At 45.1% G+C, this 19416-nt stretch overlaps 2 protein-coding genes across 3 annotated transcripts in view; both read left to right on the forward strand.

Annotated features, from left to right (window-relative positions):
- The window catches only part of SRGAP2 (SLIT-ROBO Rho GTPase activating protein 2), a 244691-nt gene that overhangs the window by 149512 nt on the left and 75763 nt on the right, over window positions 1–19416 (forward strand). The window lies entirely within an intron of this gene.
- On the forward strand, window positions 2022–3079 carry LOC135043939 (uncharacterized; the record flags this gene model as incomplete). Its single annotated transcript, XM_063955164.1, has 1 exon — window positions 2022–3079. A coding segment is annotated over one exon (792 nt), but the record flags the coding sequence as incomplete, so codon positions are not given.

Raw genomic sequence — 19416 nt, forward strand, 5'->3', positions numbered from 1 at the left:
AAGTTTGATACCCTGGCTGAGGAGGACCTTGTGTTTGCTCAATCGGTGCTGCAGAGTCATCCGCACTCTCCCGCCCGTTTGGGAGCTTTGGTATAATCCCCATGGTCCTTACGGAGTCCTCAGCATCCACTAGGACGTTAGAGAAAATAAGATTTTACATACCGGTAAATCTATTTCTCGTAGTCCGTAGTGGATGCTGGGCGCCCGTCCCAAGTGCGGACTTCTTCTGCAATGCTTGTATATAGTTATTGCTTAAATAAGGGTTATGTTATAGTTGCTTCAGGGTTGATCTGATGCTCTGTTTTTTGTTCATACTGTTAACTGGGTAAGTTTATCACAAGTTATACGGTGTGATTGGTGTGGCTGGTATGAGTCTTGCCCTGGATTTCCAAAATCCTTTCCTTGTACTGTCAGCTCTTCCGGGCACAGTTTCTCTAACTGAGGTCTGGAGGAGGGACATAGAGGGAGGAGCCAGAGCACACCAGAATCTAAATTCTTTCTTAAAGTGCCCCCAAGGCCACTGCCTTGATCTTGTATTCACCAGACTATGCTCTGTTTCTGAACTCACTAACACTCCTTTCCCTCTCTCAGATCACAACCTTATCACATGCATGCTCTCCTCCATTACTTCAAACTCCATGTCCCTAAAGTCTACAAGGACACCTCTTACCCGCAGAAATATTAACGCTATTAATTTTCAACAACTATCTACCTCTCTGCAACCACTGCTTTCACCAATTTCTACATTCACCTCTCCAGAGACTGCTGTGTCACACCTTAACCAAACTCTAGTAACAGCACTTGATGAAGTGGCTCCAGCTACCCATCACACTCCACGTAGACTTATATGTCAACCGTGGCACTCTAAATACACTAGACACTTACAAAAACTCTCACGAAAAGTTGAACGCCAGTGGCGTAAATCTCGTAGTTCAAGTGACTTTCTCACATATAAGACCACCTACCACTCTTATCGTACTGCTCTGGACACTGCCAAACAAACATATTTTCAATCTCTCATCTCTGCTCAAGCCTCTAACCCCAAGCGACTTTTTAATACATTTAAATCACTTCTTGTCCCTCCCTCACCTAACCCACCAGCCACTGTCAGTGCGCAAGATCTTGCTTCCTATTTCAAGGACAAGATTGACAAGATCCGAAATTAAATGGTATGCTCTTCCACAGCAAGTGACCTGCTCAATTCCCTGCCTGAACCCTCTAACACCTTCTCTTCTTTTGATCCTACAAATGAAGATGAAGTATCTGCACTCTTTTCATCTGCATACTCTAATACCTCTCCCCTTGACTCTATACCCTCACAAATTAGTAAAGCTCTGTCTACTGTGCTCATCCCAACCTTAACGAAAATCTGTAATCTCTCCCTGTCTACTGGTATCTTTCCTTCTCTATACAAGCATGCAGTGATTACTCCCATTCTGAAAAAACAAAACTCTGACCCGAACTCTCTCTCTAACTACCGTCCCATCTCTCAGCTCCCATGCCCCTCCAAGCTACTTGAGAGACTTGCCTACACTCTCCTCACACACTTTCTTAACTCACACAGCCTACTGGACCCACTTCAGTCAGGATTTCGTGCCCAACACTCAACAGAGACAGCACTGACTAAGGTTGTGAATGATTTGGTCACTGCTAAATCTAAAGGACATTTCTCTCTCCTTATTCTCCTTGATCTCTCTGCTGCTTTTGACACTGTTGACCACTCTCTTCTCATACAAACACTACAATCCCTAGGTATTCAGGACACAGCCCTTTCTTGGTTCTCATCCTACCTATCTAATCGCTCCTTCAGTGTTCGTTTCTCTGATTCCACCTCTCCTTCGCTACCTCTCTCAGTTGGAGTACCGCAAGGCTCAGTCCTAGGTCCTCTGCTTTTCTCTATCTATACCACATCTCTTGGCAAACTAATCAACTCTTTCGGATTTCAGTACCATCTGTATGCGGATGATACTCAAATCTACCTATCCTCCCCTGATTTGTCACCATCTGTATTGGGCCGTGTCACTGAATGCCTTTCTGCCATTTCATCTTGGATGACATCTCGCCACCTCAAACTTAATATTTCCAAAACAGAATTAATTATATTTCCACCGGCCAATAGTAGTTTCCAACCTGATATCTCTATCACTGTTGAGAACTCTGCAATCACCCCTACCCCACAAGCTCGCTGCCTAGGTGTCAATCTTGACTCTGAACTGTCCTTTGTTACCCACATTCAATCTGTCTCAAGATCATGTTACATACATCTAAGAAACATATCCAAAATACGCCCTTATCTTACACAAGACACAGCAAAAACTCTAATCCATGCTCTCATTATCTCCCGCATTGATTATTGTAATAGTCTCCTGACCGGTCTTCTCAAACATAGGCTCTCACCACTACAATCCATTTTGAATGCAGCTGCGAGGCTAATCTTCCTTGCCAGACGTTCATCGTCTGCAGATCCGCTCTGTCAGTCCCTCCATTGGTTACCGGTATTCTACCGTATTAAATATAAAATACTTTTACTCACATACAAGGCTATTAACCAAACTGCACCAACATACATCTCTTCACTCATCTCAAAATATCTCCCTACCCGACCTCTCCACTCTGCACAAGATCTACGTCTCTCATCCACACGCATTACTTGTTCACACTCAAAATTACAGGACTTTATCCGGGCTTCACCCACTCTGTGGAATGCCCTCCCACGCACAGTAAGACTCGCCTCTAGTCTCCAAACCTTTAAATGTTCCCTGAAAACTCACCTCTTCAGACAAGCCTATCAAATTCCAGACCCACCCACATAACCTTCAGTGCTTCCCTATCTAATTACATCCTCTGTAGAATATTCATAACATCACATATCTTGTCTTTCTTTAGTCTCACACCCTCCTGACACTTGGATAACTTTGTGGGGTATCATCATACAACCCATTAGAACCTAGCAATCTGGTGGACCATTATGCAATAGTTAGCATCAATCCTTGTGTATCTATGCCTATTTCCCTATAGATTGTAAGCTTGCGAGCAGGGCCTTCCTACCTCTGTCTGTCTGTTTTTACCCAGTTTTGTTCTATTACTGTTGTTCTAATTGTAAAGCGCAACGGAATATGCTGCGCTATATAAGAAACTGTTAATAAATAAATAAATGTCTCCTGCGGAGCCTGTCTATTCCCCATGGTCCTTACGGAGTCCCCAGCATCCACTACGGACTACGAGAAATAGATTTACCGGTAAGTAAAATCTTATTTTTGCTGGCATTTCTAACTGGTATTTTACAATTTAGTCCACATACTCTCCTGGGTGTTTGGTGGTCCCAGATTTTTGTACACTTAAACTGTGAGTCCACAACAGTCTTCCTATAGGCTCCAGAGCGTAGTACTCAGATCTTTTTCAGCTTCTCGCATATGGTCCGTGGATGTTACAAAAATGGATCTTCAGAAGGGTCCGTTTGTGTACCTTGCATTACAGGATCTTTGTTTACCGGCATGGCGGTTGAAGCAGTGTTCCTAAAGTCTAACCGTATCCTGGAAGCTGTTATTCCTGCTATGTTCGGGTCAGGAAAGTGGTTTCGGCAGCACACTACCATCACATTGGAAGTCTCTTTGGTATGAGTGCCGTGGTTTCTCAGTTGCCTCCTCCCAGCTGTCCCGACTACTACTGTCTCTCCTGATGGGAATAGTTGCTGGTCTCTGCCTGAGCTCGCTTAATGTGCAGGTTATTGCTGTTGCCGTCTTAATTCAGCAGTGATCGCAAAAAAGCGCTATGGCACGTACTTTACCCAAAAATTGATGGTGGGGATTCAAAAATGAAAAAACGCCTGGTCTCTCAGGACGCGCTCTGACCAGCAGCGCTGTCCTGTGCTGTTAGTCAGATTCCGTCTCCACGGTAGCAGAGGGAGGAACTTGGAAGGGGAGGAGACCATGTGTGTTCTCCCGCCCCATCTCCCCTCACTGTCTGCTCTGCGAGCACATTGCCCCCTCTCCTGCCAGCTCCTCCCACTTAGCTTCACCGAACCAACCCCCTTCTGTCTGCACCATGTGTGTATGTGTGTGTGCAGCGCCGGCCAGGCGGGACGTTTCCATTCATTACCGAGTAAATGGCAGTGGCGGCTATCAGCGCTCGTCCCAGGGCAGCCCGGCCCGTCCTAAGCACCAGTAGGTCCCAGTGTAAGCGGCGCCCGCGCAGTACTCCATGGCGTACAGTCAGGGGAGTGGAAAGAAGGAGGTCTGCTACTATTATGATGGTAAGAGGAGAGCACAGAGCCGGGTGCCACACCGACCAGCGGGAGGCGGCACAGTGGGGTAGTCTCAGGCCTCCCATATACCCGCTCCTCTGCGAGACCCAGGCTACGGCTGGCCCGGTCCTGCACTACAGATGACAGATGGAGGTTGCGGTGCTATTGGGCGTGAACTAAAATTCGGAGGCCGATCTCGTGAAATCTAGGGACGGCCGAGCCTCTATCTGCCCACAGGTCCCCTCTCTCAGTGCCTTCCTCCAGTTTGTGTGCAGGATCCTTGGTGGGGGATGCACCTTTCATAGCATCCTCCTGGCTGCACGACTGCTGCGGCTGACAGTGTGCTCTGTGGTCATGGCCTCCTCCTTGTTCTGTGGCATTAGCTAAAGTTGTTCTGAGGGAGCAGAGTACTTGTTGTGTGACGAATTAATTCCCTATACGTTACACTGTGTTCCTGCAAACATTGCTTGAGCAGTGTCTATAGCGAAACTATCATTGATGTAAAATAGTACTAGTTACCTAGAAATCTAAGTTTTTTTTTCCCCAATGTTATTTCAGTCATACTGTATTGAATGATGACATTAGCATATTATGAATGTACATTACTACCTCCTATCCTCTGAAAGATGGATTATTTTGTTTAAGTGCTCTACCTGGCACAATGTGTATTGGGGGTTCTACCTAGTGCAATGTGTATAACGTGCTCTACCTGGTGCAGTGTGTATAACGTGCTCTACCTGGTGCAATGTGTATAACGTGCTCTACCTGGTGCAATGTGTATAATGTGCTCTACCTGGTGCAATGTGTGTAACGTGCTTTACCTGGTGCAATGTGTATAACGTGCTCTACCTGGTGCAATGTGTATAATGTGCTCTACCTGGTGTAATGTGTATAACGTTCTGTACCCGGTGTAATGTGTATAACGTGCTCTACCTGGTGCAGTGTGTATAATGTGCTATACCTGGTGCAGTGTGTATAATGTGCTCTACTTAATGCAGTGTGTATAGGACGTTCTACCTGGTGCAGTGTGTACAAGTGGCACTACTATGATGTGGCCACGCCCGTTCTACACAAAGCCATGCCCCTAAATTTTTGTACTGTCCATGCTTTGCTGTATGAGAGGGGGAGAACCAATTCAGTTTCTGCCAAAGGGCACCAAAATGTCTAGTTACAGCTTGGTGCAGAGTGTCCTGTATGCTACACAGCCCAGCAGCATTGTCATCCCATCCTCCCCCTTGCAGCACTTTTGTAGTTTCAAAATCATGTCTGTGTTTTTATATTTGAATCATTAATAAGATTAATAAGAACCTATATTCCGATGAAACCCAAAAAAGGACAGGTAGGATCCCAATTTTTGAAAGTGAGGGACCCACTTTTTGGGGGGTTTCTGCGCGATCACTGATTCAGTGTCAGTTGCCCTGCTCCCGGACCTACAAACCTTTTCTGCCGGGAGTTCGTAGAGTCCAGCCACCAGGTAATGTTTCCATGCACATAATAGAGTCTTTCTTTGTACTCTATGATGCCTCCAGGCAGGGCTGGCCTGTTTCTTGGCAGACTCTTTCCAGGTGGACCTGTTGTTTATTGTCTGTAGACTGCATATCCTAGTGGCAGTGATGGAGGGATCTTTGGTTCAATTCCCATGGCGGGCTTACCTTTTACAGCTTATGTCACCTGTGGTCAACCACCATCTAGCTCCATCTCTGCTCATTCTGACCATTTGGTTGGGATCTCATGGGCTGCCAGGCGGGGAGCTTCTGCTTCTCTGCTTACAGTGAGGCTTTTTAATCCATAGTTCTTTTTTCGGTTAAGTTCTACCGCTTTGCTCTCTTTGCGACCACTGATTCAAGCTATGGTCACAGGGTTCTGCAGGTTTCTCCACATCTTCCCACCCAGAAGGTTAGCTTTGGTATTTCGCCAGTGTAACTTCAGTGTCCCCTAGTGGATGAAGGCAAAAACAGGATTTTGGTACTTACTGAATATCCCTTTCTTGATTCAATAGGAGACACTGCATGCTCTCCCAGCGCTATTCCTTGCTGCAGTGTTCTCTGGTTGGTTTGCAGCTACATGTCAGTAGCCCATCTGTTTGTTTGTAACACTTGTTTGATATTTCAGTCCTTGGAAATTTTTCTTGGTTGCTTCTTCCTTCTTCTGTTATTTCTTCCTATGTTTTATCTGCTCTCCATTTCTGCCTGGGCTTGTTTAATCTTAACTGAAGCCAGTGGTGTATAAAGGGGGAGGAGCCAACTTCTATTCTTAGGAATACTTTAAAGTGCCAGGCTCCACTCCTCACCCGTCTATACCCCAGTGTAACTCTATTGTCCCCCATGGAGTCGGAGAAAGGGATTTATCGTTAAGTACCAAAATCCTGTTTTCTTGCTTACAACACATCAGCTTGAAAAACTGACTGTTCCCTTACTATCTAATATATGTCACCCCAAGTGGTTTTAATTTTATGGTTGATGGGTCTATGCTCACATATTGCATAAATGGAAATATCTTTGTATATTTGCCTATAAACAGAGTTGTGTGAATCCTCCCTCTAGGCATACACTTGTTCTGATACCTCTCATCATCAGAGAACACATGCACCAGCCTCTACTTAGTGCAAATGATACACCTGGAAACCGACGTCTTTTTACATACATCCATCTCTGCATAACATGCTGTTTTGTGAGAATACCCCTATTTCAACCTAGTTTCACCTCCTCAGTCACAAGTGGAAACACAATTGAATGCATAGAGCCCTGCATCATGCGTACATGCTCTGTTCAAAAACATGCTAGGTGTGTTCCGCAAACAGTCGTCGTGTTACACTCTACACCAGCCCCTTAGTAACAGATCTTACAGAGGGGTGTAGTATGTTGTGCCGGTGGTCAGGCTCCCGGCGGCCAGCATACCGGCGCCAGAATCCCGGCCACCGGCATACCAACAGCCGGGCGAGCGCAAATGAGTCCCTTGCGTGCTCACTGCGGGCACAGTGGCACGCTACGCGCGCCATGCTATCTATTCTCTTTCCAGGGTGGTCGTGGACCCCCAAGAAGGAGTATATGTGTCGGTATGCCGGCGCCGATATGCTGGTCGTCGGGAGCCCGGCCGCCGGCAAACTGAAGACTACCCCTTACAGAGACCACATAATATTGCAGTGATAATTGTGGCTATAAGTTTATTGATTCATTTATATAGTCCCATTAATTGGAAAATTCCATTTGGCAATTAATATTATTATAAACAGTTGCCGATTTATCTTTGGCACATGCACAGTTTGCTGTAGGTGGGCTTCCTGATGGCACAGTTAAGGACACCTGTACAAGGTCAAACTCTCAAGATTTTGAATTGTTTAGTTTATAATGCTGAAATCTCTTCAACATCTGTCTTATTTCTGCAAGTTACAAGGAACATTTAAAATTCATATCACATTCGGTGAACTGCAATTTGTTCACGTCAAATGCTTCAGTAATTGGAGCCACATTTACATCTGTATTTGCCTTGCTTGCACGTTTTGTTTTCAGTTGTTTTTACATTTTAAAATTTCAGCTAATGTATGTCTTACAGAGTCAGCAGCCAAAATGAAAGTTTTATAGAAAGTAAAGGAGATCTACTTTTTTTTTCACAGGTAGTTATAGATATTCAGTGAAAGCGGTTATGTTTATCAAACTTATGTCTGTCTTTGACTGTTAATGATTGGGAACTGCCATGCTGGTTCCTATCAGATTTAAAAAATAAATTATCATTGATTGAACATAAATAAAATGGTGACACTACAGTCTAGATCATAATGAAAAATGGGAGAATGCTTGCATGGCTTTACCGAGCAAAGCTCTTTCAGATATGGGAATTCAATCAACAGTATCAAAGTAGTCAGTCAAAAAGTCTTGCTTTGTTTTCAGAGTAATCTATCAGTTTAATATTCAGTTTAAAAATAACTTATTTATTTGAACTGGAGAGGGGACTGGGGAGGAAATTCAGTGAGGGCAGTCTGGCAGCAAATCAGAATGAACGAGCTGAATTTCGCTCTGATGTCACCGCCAGCCTGCACAAGTGAGCAGAGCCTATGGAGGACAGGTAAAAAAATAGGTGTGTGGCTTCAGCAGTGATGTGAGGGATGGGGACTATTATGGAGGTAAGGCAGGATACTGTATATTACAGTGGTGATGGGGATACATATTACTAGTGAGTTGATGAGGAATGCTTTTTTCCCTACAGATTGTAAGCTTGTGAGCAGGACCCTCTCACCTTATGTGTGTATGTCATTAGCCACTCTTGATAATATACGGTTTGTTCCCAATTGTAAAGCATTGGCACTATATAAGTTACTGGTAATAAATAAATGGTGGGGAGAATGTGCAACAAAAGTGACAGCGTGATGGTAAGATGCTAAAAAGTGAGAGGGGCTATATTGCAGAGGTTATTTGGGGTGGGGGGAGGGTGATGAAGAGGATGTTAGGCAGCATGATATCAAAATAATTAGCTTGCTGCCTCACAGCACTGAGGTCCTGCATTCAGTTCCCACCAGTTTGTATGTGCTCACCATGGTTTTCCTTTGGGTACTCCAGTTTTCTCTCTCAATCCAAAAAAACATACTATAATGGGGTGTGGGTAGTTTGGACTGCGCCGGATGACACCATCTGAGGGGGACGGCAAACTAGCAGAGCTGTTATGCTATTTTGGTGTCAAAGAGCAGCTGTGATAGAGGTGATGGATGGCGCACACATGCGCCAGTCATCCATACTGTTGCGGGAAAGACTGGGTACAAGTCCAGAGAATGTCGAGACTGGAATCTAAAATATTGTGCACTTCCTAGGATCACAGGTTGGGAAGCCGAGATGAGTTTTCCAATAAAGCAACATAACCCAAGACCCACGCTTAAGCACAACTTCGAGTAACTCAACACAGGTCTCAGCAATCAATCTATGAAGCCAGAAGTACAATCACCGCCACCGATGGTCTGATGGTTTTGTCTCAGAAGGTTGTAATGATTCTGATGTATACTTGCTGAGAGTTACAGCAGAAGCTGAGTACTGGTAGCACAGATAGTGAGGCATCCTGCAATGAGCAGGTGAAATAACCAAACTGGAAGTGCTGGGCGCCCAACTGGAGAAGCTGAGAACTAGCAGATACTTCATAATAGAGGCTGATGGTTGGAGTACTGGCAATGACAATTGCATGGAATACTAGCATATTCTATGGGCCCAATTCAGAGTTGATTGCAGCAGCAAATTTGTTAGCAGTTGAGCAAAACTATGTGCACTGCATGGGAGGCAGATATAACATGTGCAGAGAGAGATAGATTTGGGTGGGGTGTGCTCAATCTGAAATCTAAATTGCAGTGTTAAAATAAAACAGCCAGTATTTACCCTGCACAGAAACAAAATAATCCACCCAAATCTAACTCTCTCTGCAAATGTTATATGCCACACCTGCAGTGTACATGGTTTTGCCCAACTGCTAACAAATTTTCTCCTGCGATCAGATCTGAATTACCCCCTATATCTGTTGTAACAGAAGTACTGACATCTCCTGAGAACAGCAGTACTTACAGTGGGTCATTAACAGGAGCTCTGGCTCAGACTGAAAATGGAAGACTGGATACAGGCAGAGAGGCTGAACGCAAGCTAACATGCCGGAGCACTGGCCTAGGCTTGAGAGAGAGACGCAGAGTGTAAGTTATCGCCAATGGGGGCTAATTCAGACCTGATCGGTGCTGTGCGTGTTTGCACAGCAGCGACCAGGCCTGAACTGCGCATGCGCTAGCGCCGCAGTGCCGACGTCTGTCTTTAGCTAGCGATCGCTGGGTGGGAGGGAACAGGGCGGCAGCGTTCAGCTGCTGTTTAAGGGGCGCGGTCCGGCCAACGCAGGTGTGGCCGGACCGTGCCGCGTGACGTCACATGCAGTAGCTGTGACCCGGGCAGCGTCGAGTAGCTCCCGCCCAGCAAGCAGGAGCTGCGCTGGCCGGGAGCTACTCTTGAAGTACAAAAGCGCTTTTGTACTTCTGCGACAGGGCAGGGACTGACATATGGGGTGGGCTAGCCCTGTGCTGGGCGTCCCCCCACATGTTCGTGTGCTTGATCGTAGCTGTACTAAATTTGTGCTACGATCAACTCTGAATCACCCCCATGGTGACTGTGATCAGAGTGCACATACACTTAGGAAGTGAGCACAGATTATTCAGGCTGATGGTGGTAGTGCTGCCAGGAGTTCAGGTTGATAACAGCAGCACTGGACACAGGCAGTTGACAGAGATGCTGAACCCAGGTAGATGTCAGGAGAGCTGGTTTCTGGCAGATGATAGAGCTCTGGATACAGGAACATTGGCAGATGCACAGGAAGAGGATGATCAGAATCAGAGGGCAGAGTTGTTCCAACAATGGCCCTCATTCCGAGTTGTTTGCTCGCTAGCTGCTTTTAGCAGCATTGCACACGCTAAGCCGCCGCCCTCTGGGAGTGTATCTTAGCTCAGCAGAATTGCGAACGATAGATTAGCAGAATTGCGATTAGAAATTTCTAAGCAGTTTCTGAGTAGCTCCAGACTTACTCAGCCATTGCGATCAGTTCAGTCAGTTTCGTTCCTGGTTTGACGTCACAAACACACCCAGCGTTCGCCCAGACACTCCCGCGTTTTTCCCAGAAACGCCAGCGTTTTTTCGCACACTCCCAGAAAACGGCCAGTTTCCGCCCAGAAACACCCACTTCCTGTCAATCCCAGTACGATCACCAGAACGATGAAAATTCCTTGTTATGCCGTGAGTAAAATACCTAACTTTTGTGTAAAATAACTAAGCGCATGCGCTCTGCGAACCTTGCGCATGCGTATTAAGCGACTAATCGCAATATAGCGAAAATCGGCAACGAGCGAACAACTCGGAATGACCACCAATGGCTAATCCACAGGTGCAGTTTTAAATAGTATGCTTTTGGCTGCTATTGGAGGCTTGAGTCATGAAAGCGCTTCAACAGGGTCTGATTGGCTAGATCAGTCACATTACAGTATTCAACGTGGCTGCGCCTATGTAATCCGCGAAATGAAAACAAACAGGAAATCAAGAACACTTTAACATGCCAAGAGCCGTGCAGAATCCGAAAAGACAGACATAGGGGTCTATTTACTAAGCTTTGGATGGAGATAGTCGCTGGAGATAAATTACCAGTCAATAGGCTCCTGTAATTTTTAAACACAACCTGTGACATGGCAGTTAGGAGCCGATTGGCTGGTACTTTATCTCCAGTGACTTTATCTCCATCCAGGGCTTAGTAAATAGACCCCTGGTTTGTGACACAGTGCAAAAGATCCATCTGAAACAGAAGTCTCGCCACCAATCAACATGCTACGATCAAGCACAAAAGTCATCCAACATGCTCGTGACACTCCTTCTAGACAGAGCAGATGCATGAGTTTGCGCGATCACCACCCTGACATACCCATTTCATGAATAGCATGGTACGTTGCAGAACAGATCAATCTGTACTCAGTAGCGAACTCCTTCCGTGTGCTTAAGTCTAATTTGGCACATAAACAGTTGCCGATTTACAGTCCAGTATCTTTGGCACATGCGCAGTATGCTAAAATCTGAAAAGATACCGTATGCATGCACTGCCACTTGCATCCAACTCTGAATCAGGACCTATATATGGAGTTACAGGGATGGCAGTACTTTCTGGTTTAGTTAGTAAAATAAATGTTTTTTTTCTAGGGCTGTAGAGCTGTTTGGTGTTTGAGAGCAGGACAAGCAGAAGAAATAATTGCAGATTTGGCTCCTTTATACTATCCGCTTGAAAAAAGCTCTGAGTTCCAAATCTCATACACAATAGACACTACCTTGGCAAACCTGGCATTGATTGTGTAAAATAAAAATTCTCATATACAGTATATTATAATAGAATAAGGGATTCTGATTTATTGTTAAGGATTGTGAAATTACCGTAAGCTGAAATGCCTTATTAAATTGACTGCAAATAGTAGATAATGAACATAAGCAGAGTAAGAATAGAGGGATAAAAACAATAAAGAAATAAAATACATCCATGCTGATCCTGCCAAGATTAAAATAAAACATTCTTCCATCCTTTTCCAAATACTGAAGCGAAATGGTGTTTGTAATTAGTGAGCTAACATTTTTATTGTGGAGCCAGTTAGATTGTTCGCTGATTTACAACATAGACATGCAGCCAGCTACTATATAAGAGATTGCATCTCTAACTTCCGGTTGGCCCCTCCCTCCTGGGTGTCTCCCATGGGGACAGTAGAATTAAAGAGCCAGCACAACGTGTGGTCCCCTTCCTGCCTTTGTAGTGAGAGCAGATGAAAAGTCCCATAGGGAGATGGCAGTGGAATGGAAGGTATTAACAATTTATATGGCAGCAAGTGCCCCCTACTGCGTTAGTAGCCTTTACCAAAAACAACTACATGAATAAGTAATGCCAATTGCCGGAGCTGGCTCAGGAAGACCTGTCTGAGCTCTGTGTCCAGAAGTACTGTGGCACGGCTGTGTCCTGTGGTAGGGAATGCAGGGTTACGTAGCCAATCTGTGTCTTTTCCCATAGGAGCATTTCTCCTCTATCTGACACACATTTTTCTTTGTCATTAGAGCTATATCTGCCATCTCTCATGTTGTTACACTTTACTTGCTCACAGAGATGGATATTACAGTAACATTTCATACAGTCTGGGGCCAGGCAGCAAAGTCTGTGTGTACAGTAGCCTGCCCTGTGCCCATCTGGTGTCAGAGCTCTGCGGGGTGTCTCCTCATCCTGTTCCCTTACCAACCCTGCATTACCTCTGGAGCCTTTCCCTCCCCCCAGCAATCTTTCCTTCTGTTCCCGTCTGTCACGTCCTCTTGTTGCCAGTGCCCCTGCATTCTGCCGGCGTTATTTAGGATGATGTAGTGCCAGCACAAGACCTGTCACTGGGGTTGGATTTCAAATTCCCCTTGTTATTCTGCAGCCTTTGTATGTAGCATAATGTGCGTCACATACTGGCACCAAAGGGTCAGCATCATGTTGTAATTATAACATTCTTGCGGATAGAGGGGGTTATGAATCCACCATAGTTGTCTGTTTGAATAGTTTCCAGGGCCACTGCTGCTGAACAGGTGAGTCTTCTAAGCCTATAAAGTTAATGCTGACATACTCAATATGATCATCATACGAAAACGTAATATTTTTTAAATATCCCTTTCGGTAAATCTTAGCTGCACCGCAGCGTTACCCATTAACACATCTAACATTACATTGGATAAATGCAGACTTGCAGGAGAAATCACAGTCTGGTGCTTTGTAGTTGGTAAGCCTTCACAATTGGGGACATTTTCAAGGACAAATCCTGTGGCTGGCTCTGTAAATTAGCAGCAGTTAGTTATAATTTTTCTTTTTATGACTTTTTGTTTATAGAATGTTAAATTCCCTGCAATGCTAATGTCTAAACCTTGGTCATTTGCCATTCCGATATAAAAATGTTTGTGAAACCAGCTGTATTTAGACCTTTTGTACCATTAGTATATGGTGCAGAGCTGGGCAGTCCTCTTACCACTCTCGCTGCCAGACTGGCTAATGTTCACCACCAATTATCTGCAGATGGTATGACGTCTGACAGACACTGTTACTATGAAGTGGAGAAAATTAATATAGTTTTTTTTTTTATTATTTCACAAATATTTTTAAGACGATTATAAAGTAAGACATTGTTTCCAATGCGCCAGAATATTACTTTTGAACAGTATTTACAGTATGGACAGTCAATTAATGTGCTGAATGTAAAGTCTCATATTGCCCCAAACTGATGTTTCTAAACTTGAAACTGTACATTGTGCCATCTTTCACATTTTATTATTACATATCATACACTACAAATGTAAATTCACAAAAAAAGTAAATGCAGTGAAATCACATTGTTAACTAATATTTGAGTGACCCCCTGACTGATTTGGGAATGTATACTCTCCAGCATTTTATGTGGACACTTAAACATTATTCCTATATTCAATTGTTGAACATTGCTTTCCAAATCCAGGGCATTAATGTGAATTTGCACTGGATCCCCCACTCCCCCTTTGCTACTGTAAGAGCCTCAACTCTTCCTGGACTGCTCGCAAATAGAAATTGGAAAAGGGCTCTGTGGATTTCTATCCATCCAGCCACAGGAGTGTTAGTGAGGTCAAGCGTAAATGGTGGGTGATGAGGTCTGGCAAGTAGTTGGGGTTCAAAATCATCACAAGATACTTCTATAGGGTTGAGGAAAAGACTCTTTCCAGGCAGCGAAGTTGTTCCACACCAAACCCAGCAAACCCTTTTGTTGTTTTTTCTTTTGTTTTGTCTTTATTGAAGCATTACCTGTAATACAAAGTGTAATTTACAATAGTGCAATGGACAATGTCACCAGTAGAACATAAAATAAGAAAAATGCTATCTTGACATATACAAGACAATAGTACGGTAACAATAGACAATGTCCCCAGCAGATAATAAAGCCAATAAAAGTGCCATCTTTAACTATAACAGAATCCTTGCAGGAGAAATGTTGTGGCATTGATAAATACAGTGGCTGGTAGACTGTTGGAGTAAGATTTCTCCATCAAAGTAAAGCACCATATTTCAGGTTAAAATAATGAGTATCTAACATAAAAAAACAAAACCAGAAAAAGGGGACCCCCTACTCTGCCAGCAGAAAAAAATCCCATCTGTACCCTAGAATAAAATGGAGGGGTCACCAGCTATCTCTCGAGTAAGGTACCAGGAGGTATCGTAGGCTTCTATAAATTTGTCCCTTGATTTCAGGAGATAGTGTGTCTCTAAAGCTTTTCCACATATCAAAAATACCTTTCTGTTTTAGATTCATTGTCCAGAACCACCTCCACCCAGTGCATCAGCAGTCGTCTACCCCCAGGTATAATATGCGGATAAGCAGGGATTATCCCAAAGACAACCCAGTCAGGTGTAAGTGGCATTGCCAAAGATAATGTTCTGCCATTGGTTCCGCACATCTATAACCGTTATGCATAGATGACTGACCAGTGACAAAGCCCCTATGACATGAGTCCTGTGCAAAATATTTAAAGACCTTTCGGTATACATCGTAAAAGGTAATACTTTGCAATCACATTTGCAAGTTCTAGAATGTTAAACCTGCAGGTTTGCCATGGGATAGGCCTCCAAAACGCTAAACTGGGTTCCTGCTTCCATGAACGGTAGAGGCCTTTTTAGGGTCTGATACACCAAATCCCTTATGGTAGTGATGCCATTCTCCTGCCAAATATTAAAGCGGTAAGAGGCCTGACCAATTTGAAAATCAGGATTAGCTAGAAACGGAAGAAACAAGGACTTACGTGCATTCAACCCATACTTTTGGCAAAGCAGATACCAAATCTTTTGGGGACTCCAGAGTAGCGGGATATCTCTGAAATGCACTGGAATCACTTTTAGGAAGCTGATGAGGTCCGTGTTCATGCTCTTTATGTCCAAAATGGCTATATGTATATAAATATACATGTTTGGGTAGCAATATACTTATAGGGACTGTTTATGAACTATGGAGACATTTTTTTTTTCCCAGAAGACATCCACGCGAGAGACCCTATGGGCAAACACTAGTTAAATATAAAAGTCTAGGGAAGTAACAAAAAACTATTTTTTGATGGATCTCGCTATCCGTCCAGGGGCATTGTCTTGCTGAAACAAAAAAGGACATTCCCCAAACTGATGTTGAAAGTACACAATTCTCTAGAATGTCATTGTATGCTGTAGCAATATTATTTCCCTTCACTTGAACTAAGATTGCCATATGGCGAGAAGCATGATGTGTCACTCCGGAAAACGTGTATCCACTGTTCCAGTGTCCATTGGCTGTGTGTTAACGTTTGGCATTGTGCATGATAAGCTGAGGCATGTGTCTGGATGCTCAGCCATGGAAACCCAGTCCATGAAGATCTCGATTAACAGTTTTTGTGCAAATGTTGCTTCCAGGGGCAGTGGATTGTGTTGCAACCATATACAGTTTATTTAAGTGCAACATGCTTCAGCAACAAACTGTCCTATACTACAATGTTGTGAAGCCTGATGAGCTTTTTGTCTCCATTTAACAATAACCGCACGGTTAGCAGGGCCAACTCTAGCAGGACAGAAGTCTCACAAACTGACCCATTGGAAAGTGGGTGTCCTATGACTTGAGCTTTTTAGTATGTCCCATTGTACTGTTAATGTCTCATTACGTAGATCAGGGGTGGGGAACCTTTTAGTCTACCAAGGGCCATTTGGATATTTATAAAATCCTTCGGGGCCATACAAAAATTATCAACTTAAAAAATTACCCTTAATGCAGCCACAGACAGCACACACAGCGCTTCCTGCCTCACAAGACACGCTGCAAATCTGATACAGGGTGTAGCAAAGGGGGAGAGCTGCTATTGTACACGGTCTGTGTCCTCTCCAGGACAGATTTTGCTAGTATTTGCTGTGTTATAGTTGGCTGTCAGCCTCACTGGGGCAGTGCAGCTAGGGGTGTGCTGGTCTCTCTCTCTCTCTCTCTCTCTCTCTCTCTCTCTCTCTCTCTCTCTCTCTCTCTCTCTCTCTCTCTCTCTCTCTCTCGCATACAGAAAACCCAGCTGCTACTACAAGCTGATGCAGACTTAGCTGCTAGGGCAGATGTTACACAGCACCCCCTCATGCAGCACCACAAAAGCGTGGTCTACCTGCTCTGCTCTCTGATACAGATGAGGATATACAGGAGTATGGGGAGGACTTGGATCCCATTAGTGGGGATTCAGATTCTGCTCAAGGTATTGAACCCCTAATTTCTCTATCGTCCTAGTGGATGCTGGGGTTCCTGAAAGGACCATGGGGAATAGCGGCTCCGCAGGAGACAGGGCACAAAAAGTAAAGCTTTTCCAGATCAGGTGGTGTGCACTGGCTCCTCCCCCTATGACCCTCCTCCAGACTCCAGTTAGATTTTTGTGCCCGGCCGAGAAGGGTGCAATTCTAGGTGGCTCTCATAAAGAGCTGCTTAGAGAAAGTTTAGCTTAGGTTTTTTATTTTACAGTGATTCCTGCTGGCAACAGGATCACTGCAACGAGGGACAGAGGGGAGAAGAAGTGAACTCACCTGCGTGCAGGATGGATTGGCTTCTTGGCTACTGGACATCAGCTCCAGAGGGACGATCACAGGTACAGCCTGGATGGTCACCGGAGCCGCGCCGCCGGCCCCCTTGCAGATGCTGAAGTAAGAAGAGGTCCAGAATCGGCGGCTGAAGACTCCTGCAGTCTTCTAAAGGTAGCGCACAGCACTGCAGCTGTGCGCCATTTTCCTCTCAGCACACTTCACACGCAGTCACTGAGGGTGCAGGGTGCTGGGGGGGGGCGCCCTGGGAGGCAAATTTAAACCTATATAAAGGCTAAAAATACCTCACATATAGCCCCCAGAGGCTATATGGAGATATTTAACCCCTGCCTGTATTCACAAAATAGCGGGAGACGAGCCCGCCGAAAAAGGGGCGGGGCCTATCTCCTCAGCACACGGCGCCATTTCCTCTCACAGCTCCGCTGGTCAGGACGGCTCCCAGGTCTCTCCCCTGCACTGCACTACAGAAACAGGGTAAAACAGAGAGGGGGGGCAAATTTAATGGCAATATCTTGATATATATAAAGCAGCTATAAGGGAGCACTTATTATAAGGCTATCCCTGTCATATATAGCGCTTTTTGGTGTGTGCTGGCAGACTCTCCCTCTGTCTCCCCAAAGGGCTAGTGGGTCCTGTCTTCGTTTAGAGCATTCCCTGTGTGTCTGCTGTGTGTCGGTACGTGTGTGTCGACATGTATGAGGACGATATTGGTGTGGAGGCGGAGCAATTGCCAAATATGGGGATGTCACCTCCTAGGGGGTCGACACCAGAATGGATGCCTTTATTTATGGAATTACGGGATAGTGTCAACACGCTAAAGCAGTCGTTTGATGACATGAGGCGGCCGGACAATCAATTAGTGCCTGTCCAGGCGCCTCAAACACCGTCAGGGGCTGTAAAACGCCCTTTGCCTCAGTCGGTCGACACAGACCCAGACACAGGCACTGATTCCAGTGGTGACGGTGACGAATCAACCGTATTTTCCAGTAGGGCCACACGTTATATGATTTTGGCAATGAAGGAGGCGTTACATTTAGCTGATACTACAGGTACCACTAAACAGGGTATTATGTGGGGTGTGAAAAAACTACCTATAGTTTTTCCTGAATCAGAAGAATTAAATGACGTGTGTGATGAAGCGTGGGTTGCCCCTGATAAAAAGCTGATAATTTCAAAGAAATTATTGGCATTATACCCTTTCCCGCCAGAGGTTAGGGAGCGCTGGGAAACACCTCCTAGGGTGGACAAGGCGCTAACACGCTTATCAAAACAAGTGGCGTTACCTTCTCCTGAGACGGCCGCACTTAAAGATCCATCAGATAGGAGGATGGAAAATATCCAAAAAAGTATATACACACATGCAGGTGTTATACTACGACCAGCTATAGCGACTGCCTGGATGTGCAGTGCTGGGGTAGTTTGGTCAGAGTCCCTGATTGAAAATATTGATACCCTGGACAGGGACAATATTTTACTGTCGTTAGAACAAATAAAGGATGCATTTCTTTATATGCGTGATGCACAGAGGGATATCTGCACACTGGCATCACGGGTAAGTGCTATGTCCATTTCGGCCAGAAGAGCTTTATGGACGCGACAGTGGACAGGCGATGCGGATTCAAAACGGCATATGGAAGTTTTGCCGTATAAAGGGGAGGAGTTATTTGGAGTCGGTCTATCAGATTTGGTGGCCACGGCTACAGCCGGGAAATCCACCTTTCTACCTCAAGTCACTCCCCAACAGAAAAAGGCACCGACTTTTCAACCGCAGCCCTTTCGTTCCTTTAAAAATAAGAGAGCAAAGGGCTATTCATATCTGCCACGAGGCAGAGGTCGAGGGAAGAAACAGCAACAGGCAGCTCCTTCCCAGGAACAGAAGCCCTCCCCGGCTTCTACAAAAGCCTCAGCATGACGCTGGGGCTTCTCAAGCGGACTCGGGGACGGTGGGAGGTCGTCTCAAAAATTACAGCGCGCAGTGGGCTCACTCGCAGGTAGATCCCTGGATCCTGCAGATAATATCTCAGGGGTACAGGTTGGAATTAGAGACAGATCCACCTCGCCGTTTCCTGAAG

The sequence above is a fragment of the Pseudophryne corroboree genome, chromosome 2 (assembly GCF_028390025.1).
Source record: "Pseudophryne corroboree isolate aPseCor3 chromosome 2, aPseCor3.hap2, whole genome shotgun sequence".
Classification (NCBI taxonomy): Eukaryota; Metazoa; Chordata; class Amphibia; order Anura; family Myobatrachidae; genus Pseudophryne; species Pseudophryne corroboree.